We start from the raw sequence: 7,230 nt of genomic DNA, 5'->3' as shown, positions 1-7,230 counted from the left end.
AACCCTACCAAATTCCTATACTATATAATAAATTTATAAGCCTCTACGTTAAATACATGATTCAGGCCTTAGATATGGCACCAGGTCCAGTGCTCCAGGATCTCTCTCTCTCTCTCCCCTACAACCCCTAGGAACCCAAGAGGGCTGCTGGGCACCATGCCAGGCTCAGAGAGACCTTGTCCCGGGCACGTGATGGGAGAAGAGTATTTTGGACGGAGACCCAGCCGGGCATGTTTATCCGGCTGGCCTCTGCCTCATTGGCCACGCTGGGTCAGATGAGCTCTGGGGATGGGGGGCAGGGGCGGGAGAGCTTTGGGAAGCCCCGGACCAGCCAGCAGAGGAGAGCAGAAGGAGAAGGGAAGGAGGTCACTGCTGAGTGTTCGTTTTAGACTTTGCTGGCTGGTTTTCCCTCCCCTGCTTCCTCCGAACATGAGCCTGTGGCAGAGATTGATCCCGCTGGTGGCCAAGGGGCGAAGTTTAGCCACGGCGTCGGCCAGTGCCAGGGGTCACCACGGGGACGGGACAGGAGGTGAGAGAGGAGTGAGGGTGGAGTGGGCTATGAGGCCTTTCCTTCCTCGGTGCTCATTCTGATCCAGCCCCAGGGGTCTGGCTGGGGACGGGGGGATGAGACATGGAGCCTTTCCCTAACAGGAGGTGCTGGCTCTGATCCTGTCCAACATCTTGAGTCGACCTGACGCTCGTTCAGTGGCCTTGTGAAATAAGTTTGTTGGGTCTCAGTCCCAGCGCACAAATTGCAGCCCCCCCCACTACCACTATCGAGCCACTTGGCTGGCAGTCACAACTGAGAGACCGAGGGCTGGATAGTCCAGGGCAGCAGAGCTCCCTTCTCCCTGGGGATGGGGTGGTGTGTGGAAAGGGGCTGTGTCTGTGTCAGGGTATGCAAGCAGGGGGAACCTCGCCCCAGGGCTGCCCTGCTCTGGGAGTGGGAGATCATTAGCCCCCTCGGCTGATGCTGATCCGGTCCCAGAAACAGCCAGGGCAAAGGGTTTAGTGGGGTCAAGCAGCAGAGGGCAGCTGCCAAATACTGCATAGGAGTATAACTGCAAGCTAGCCTCCCTCTAGCTTTACCGCCCCCCCTCCCCCCCCCACACTCCCATGTAATCCCTGTGCAGCCAAATCCGGCAGGGGCCCCACAACCCAGCCAGCTTCAGAGCAATGTGGACCAGGCGGGAATGTCCCACAGGGGAATGTCTCCCCATGGTGAAGCATTGGGTGCCTTAGCAGCGGGCTCCAAACCCCGTCTCTCAGCACCAGCAGGCCACCCTGACTCACCGGGGAAACGGGCCCCCACTTCCTACGGCTGGGAGGCAGCCGAGCAGCGTTATTTATTCCCCTGACAGGGGGGCGGGCGCTGCCGTTGGACTGGGCCCTGGAGCGATGCCAGAGCGTCAGGCCGGGGCTATATTTACCCACCAGGAGGAGGGGGAGGCTGCCACCGGAGCGTGACTTTGAAATTGACCTCTGCTGCTTCCCTTTGGGAACGGCCAGGAGGCCACAGGGGAGCATGGCAGGGTCTCAGTAGGGGGCGCTCTCCCCTCTGTCCATGCCGGCCCCAATGCAGCGCGAGGGGGTGCTGTGCTATGGGGGGAGATGGGGGGCTCAGTTGGGGGCATTCTCCCCTCTGTCCATGCCGACCCCAATGCAGCGCAAGGGGGTGCTGTGCTATGGGGGGTGATGGGGGTCTCAGTAGGGGGCGCTCTCCCCTCTGTCCATGCCGGCCCCAATGCAGCGCGAGGGGGTGCTGTGCTATGGGGGGCTCAGTAGGGGGCATTCTCCCCTCTGTCCATGCCGGCCCCAATGCAGCGCGAGGGGGTGCTGTGCTATCGGAGGGGGGCGGGGGGGCTCAGTAGGGGGCGCGCTCCCCTCTGTCAGTGGTGGCCCCAGTGCAGCACGAGGGGGTGCTGTGCTATGGGGGGGGAGAAATGGGGGGGACTCTCCCCTCTGTCAGTGCTGGCCCCAGTGCAGCACCGGGGGGCACTGTGCTGCAAGGAGCAGGACAGGGGGTCAATAGGGGACTCTCTCCCCTCTGTCAGTGATGTCCCCAACGCAGCACTAGGGGGCGCTGTGCTATGGGGGGAGGCTCATTAGGGGGCAGTCTGCCCTCGGTCAGTGCTGACCCCAATTTAGCATTAGGGGGCGCTGTGCTGCAGGGAGTGGGATGGGGGCTCAGTCGGGGACTCTGTCCCCAGGGCAGTGTAGGGGTCATGCACTGTGCAGTGACTGTCTCTGCAGCCAGGACATGGAAGATCCTTTCATTTACGGTGGCGCTGCCCGGCGTGGCTATCTGCATGCTGAACGCCTGGCTGCAGATGGAGAATCACCCCCACGAGCCTGAAGAGTTCGTTGCCTACCATCACCTGCGTATTCGCACCAAGGTACAAGGAACTGGGTTACACGGGCCCATGGGGCGGATCCGGGGCAGGACACAGGGGGGCGGGGGCTAGATGGGCCCATGAAGCTGATCTGGACTGTCAGGGAGGGGGCAGGATACCGGGCTAGATGGGCCTGTGGGTCTGATTTGGGCTGTCAGGGAGGGGGCAGGATACCGGGCTGGATGGGCCCATGAAGCTGATCTGGGCTGTCAGGGAGGGGGCAGGATACCGGGCTAGATGGGCCTGTGGGTCTGATTTGGGCTGTCAGGGAGGGGGCAGGATACCGGGCTAGATGGGCCCATGAAGCTGATCTGGGCTGTCAGGGAGGGGGCAGGATACCGGACTAGATGGGCCTGTGAGGCTGATTTGGGCTGTCAGGGAGGGGGCAGGATACCGGGCTGGATGGGCCCATGAAGCTGATCTGGGCTGTCAGGGAGGGGGCAGGATACCGGGCTAGATGGGCCTGTGAGGCTGATTTGGGCTGTCAGGGAGGGGGCAGCATACCAGGCTAGATGGGCCCATGAAGCTGATCTGGGCTGTCAGGGAGGGGGCAGGATACCGGGCTAGATGGGCCTGTGGGTCTGAGCTGGGCTGTCAGAAGGGTTGCCAACCCTCCCGGTTTGGCTGGGAGTCTCCCGGAATCCAGCTCTATCTCCCGGAGGCTACTCAAGCCAAACCAGGAGATTTTAGGCTGCTAAAAGTCTGGCAGCGCAGTGGGGCTGAGGCAGGCTCCCTGCCTGCCATGGCCCTGTGCCACTCCTGGAAGCGGCTGGCACGTCCCTGCGTCTGCGGCAGGGGGGAGCAGGGGGTCTTCGTGCACTGCCGCTGCCTCGACACCAACTCCCCAGCTCCCATTGGTAGGGGTGCAGGCTCTGGGAGGGGGCGGTGGGGTGGCACTTATCTGGGGCTCCTAGGCAGGGCGGGCCAGGGGGCCTCTGTGCACTGCTAACCCCAGGCACTGCCCCCCACAGCTTCCTATTGGCTCCAGGGATGCTTGGGGCAGGAGCAGCATGGGTAGACACAGACCCCCCGCCCCAGGGCCGCAGGGAAGGGCCGGCAGCCACATGGAGCGAGCAGGCAGGAAGCCGCTCAGCTGCACCGCACTGCTGGTTGTGGGTGGGGGTCCCGGGCCGTTTTAAATCGACCGGGGGCAGAAGACGGGGCCGAGGGAGAGACCCGGCCTCAAACATTGCGGGAGCCGGGCCCCTCCCAGGAATATTCCTGGTGCCCAGGTACCGCGGGCCCATAGAACGCGCCGCCCATGGCTAGGGGGGCTGCCGGTCCACCAGCTTGCTCCAACAGCCTGCTCTTCCTGCAAGCCGTGGACAAAGCAAGCGGCTGCCAAACAACCTTATAAGGGAGCATTGTGCAACTTTAAACGAGCATGTTTCCTAATTGATCAGCAACGTAACAACGAAACAACGTTAACTGGGACGCCGTTAAGTGAGGAGTTACTGTATATACAGATCTATAACGTATAGTACAAAGGTGATACAAACATATCAACAAGATGATCATCTATGGCAAATTATCACATTTTTGCAGTTATCTTACATGGCTGTGACCAGCGTCCCAGTGGGGATAGCTATGGTCACTCAGTTAGGGGGAATTGCAAAGAATGGGGCAGACAATCCCCATAAAGCTGGTGGATATTCTGATACTTATAACGTCACATACAAAAATGGTATGTGCATACAGATAGCATAATCATAACCAGCAAAACATAACCTTTTCATAGATGCCTCACTCGACAACCTGTGTACGAGGTTTGCTGCAAATCTATAACAGTGGTTGCAACAATACTCTACATGGTCATACTGTAATCAGATAATGTCACAGAGCTTGCACCCCGCACCCTCTCCTGCCCACGAACCCCCTGTCCCAGGCTCAGCCCGGAGCCCCCTCCCACATTGCGAATTCCTCGGCCCCAACCCAGAGCCCGCACCCCCTCCCGCACCCTAACCCCCTGCCCCAACCTGGTGAAAGTGAGTGAGGGTGGGGGAGAGCGAGCGATGGAGGGAGGGGGGATGGAGTGAACGGGGTGGGACCTCAGAGAAGGGATGGGCCAGGGGCCAGAGCAAGGGTGTTTGGGTTTGTGTGATTAGACAGTTGGCAACCCTAGCTGTCAGGGAGGGGGCTGGATACCAGGCTAGCTGGGCCTGTGGGTTTGAGCCACAGCAATGAAAGGATCCCTAGCTCAGAGATGCAGTGAGTTTTCTGGCCTCAGGGCAGCCAGCCCTGAGAAAGCCAAGGTGCAAAGAGACACCCCCTCTTCTGTCCCCCTCTTTTTCTTTGCAGGCGTTCCCCTGGGCTGACGGGAACCACAGCCTCTTCCACAACCCCCACACCAACCCCCTGCCCACAGGCTACGAAGAAGCAAGGGGTCATCACTGAGCCACCCTCCCTCCCTGACCAAGAGGCCCCGGGCCTAGTGACAATAAACCTGAGTGGATCTGTCTCCCAGTGGATTTATTTACAGTCTGGCCCATTCAACAGCTTGGAAAGGGACACGGAGCGGGAAACCCTGGATCCGGGATCCCCTCTGTGCCCCCAAGGCTGGGACATGCATGTGACTGTACTTTGCCACCCTGATTGCTACCCCTGAGATGGGGGCGCCAGGGGCAGAGGCTGGGAGGGAAAACAGGTTTATCCTCCAGGGGGCGACCCTGATTCCCCCCAGCTGGGCACTAGAGAGTCCCCATGGCGAGCGGGGTCCGGGCGCCCGCTATGAACCAAGAGCCTGGGGTGGGACCGGCCAACAGCCTGGGAACCTGTCTGGCTGCTGTGGGCTTAGGAGGGGACGGATGGCCAAATCCCAGCTCCAGCAATCCCATTCTGTCTCCTGAAATCCCCCACTACGGTTTCAATTGCATGCAGAGCTCCTCTTCACTTGCTGTCCTCAACTCTTTTGCAGTGTTGCTGTTAGACACCAGTTTGCCCTACCCCAGATACGGCTGCATCTCTGTGCCGGGCAAGGAATCCCTGCATAAAGACTCCCCCTGCCCCACCCCAGGGGTGGCTGTATCTAAGTGCCCTTGGAAGTATCCCTGTGTAAACAGCCGGTAGCTCAATTTATTCCCTCAACCAGCTCATGGCCACATCAGGTGGAAAGTGGGGGAGGTTCCGGCTGAGTTAGGGGTACCCTGCTGAGCCCAGCTGCACAGATCCTCCCTCCCATGCTACCCTAGAGCTGGTTAGGAGGTGGGCGGGGGGGTCCCAGGTGTGGTTCTGGCTCTGATCCCGGAAAGGGGCCGAGGGGAGGGGTGGGAACAGGAAACTCCTTGTGCTGTTACAGCTTTTGCTCCCAGCACAGAAGAGCAGGGGGGACTTAATCCTTCATTCCCCTACTAGGAGGAATTATCATCCTGCCGGACTTTCAGATTCACCGCACAGCTCTGAGCACAAAGATCGAATATCCAATAGAAAGGGTTAACCCCCCATTTCTGATCCCCGTGCCGGCGTTCCGGTGATTCTTTTTAAAAAAAAAAAATACCCATTTTAATAAGACTAAAATGAGGGTGAAGAAGCCAGGTACAAACGGAACAGGGCTCAGATCACTTTACAGCAGTGACTGAAAAAAACAGTGTCCAAAGTGGAGCTGTCAAGGCAAGGGGCAGTTAAGATTTGGGGTCTGTGCTGTGTCCCCAGTGAGCTAAGAGAGGTGTCTTGCAGCGAGGGAGGGCTTGTTACTCCACAGACAGAAATGGAGGCACAGAGACTGGAAGAGAGAATGTGGACAAGGTCACGTGACAAGATAATGTCAGGGCTGGGCATGGAGTCCTGACGCCCAGCCCTATCCACCCCCCTGCTCTAACCCACTAGACTCCATTCCCCTCCCAGAGCTGTGCATGGAACCCAGGAGTCCTGACGCCCAGCCCTATCCACCCCCCTGCTCTAACCCACTAGACCCCACTCCCCTCCCAGAGCTGGGCATCCTGATTTTGGATCCTGCTGCAGGAGCAGTCATCCCCACGTCCGCCCACCCCTCTGCTGAGCAATTAATTCTGGCCCCAGCCCCCCATAACTTCTGTTTCCTCAGCCCCCCACAGGGCTCAGCTGCACAGACACACAGCCCCCATTGTCGCCTCAGCGCTGGCTTGGGGGCGGCGGAGGGTTTCTCCTATCCCAGATTTGGGTCAGCTCCGATCCCCTCATCGTCTTCTTCCGCAGCGTGGGGCACGGAGCACTTGCAGGTTTAAACGGGTGCAAAAGGGGGATTCTCTGTCACTTGACGATTTGAGGGCTTCGGTGACTCAGCCAGAGGTTCTGGGTCTAGTGCAGGAGCGAGCGAGGTCCTGTGGCCTGCAATGTGCAGGAGGCCAGACTAGATGATCATGATGGTCCCTTCTGGCCTCCAAGCCTGAGGGTTACAAGTCCCTGCGGCCGCTTCCTCTTGGCACCGATTTCCTGTTTCTCTCCCTCCCGGGGGCCGCATCTGGCTGCTTCTCCCCTGTGCCGGGCGCCCTGCTCACGGCCGGCCAGTGATCCCCGGGGCTTACAGACATGGGGCCGGGGGACCCAGGTGTGCAGGCCACTGGGACAGGAAAGCCCCTGTGCTGTGACAGCCCCCTTACCAAACCGCTCTGGAAAATAGCCAGGCTCAGAGCTCATTGGTTTTAACCCTCTAATTCTCCAGCGCGTAGGGAAGTTCCAAACAGGGAAAGAACCTCGGAAATCCACAGCCTCCTCCCTCTGCTCTCAGACCCCTGGCCCCTGCCCCATCAAGCCGAACCTCCCTGTCTTGCTGGATCAGACCTAGCGGCCCACCCTGCCTCTGACACTGCCCGCCCTCAGGAAGGCGCGAGAACCCTGCGGTGGACACTTTGGGGATCAGCCA

At 59.7% G+C, this 7,230-nt stretch overlaps 1 protein-coding gene across 1 annotated transcript; it reads left to right on the top strand.

The window, feature by feature from the left end:
- The first annotated feature begins 275 nt into the window (after positions 1-275).
- On the top strand, positions 276-4,851 carry LOC311522708 (cytochrome c oxidase subunit 6A, mitochondrial-like). Its single transcript, XM_084632197.1, has 3 exons — positions 276-529; positions 2,254-2,396; positions 4,692-4,851. The coding sequence occupies exons 1-3, from the start codon at positions 289-291 to the stop codon at positions 4,785-4,787; spliced, it is 480 nt and encodes a 159-aa protein (XP_084488323.1). The 5' UTR covers positions 276-288; the 3' UTR covers positions 4,788-4,851.
- Positions 4,852-7,230: the final 2,379 nt, after the last annotated feature.

Source organism: Lepidochelys olivacea (genome assembly GCF_965140295.1).
Source record: "Lepidochelys olivacea isolate rLepOli2 genome assembly, chromosome: 6".
Lineage (NCBI taxonomy): Eukaryota > Metazoa > Chordata > Testudines > Cheloniidae > Lepidochelys > Lepidochelys olivacea.
Note: the sequence above shows the minus strand (reverse complement) of the source record. Positions and strands in the feature narration are given on the sequence as shown.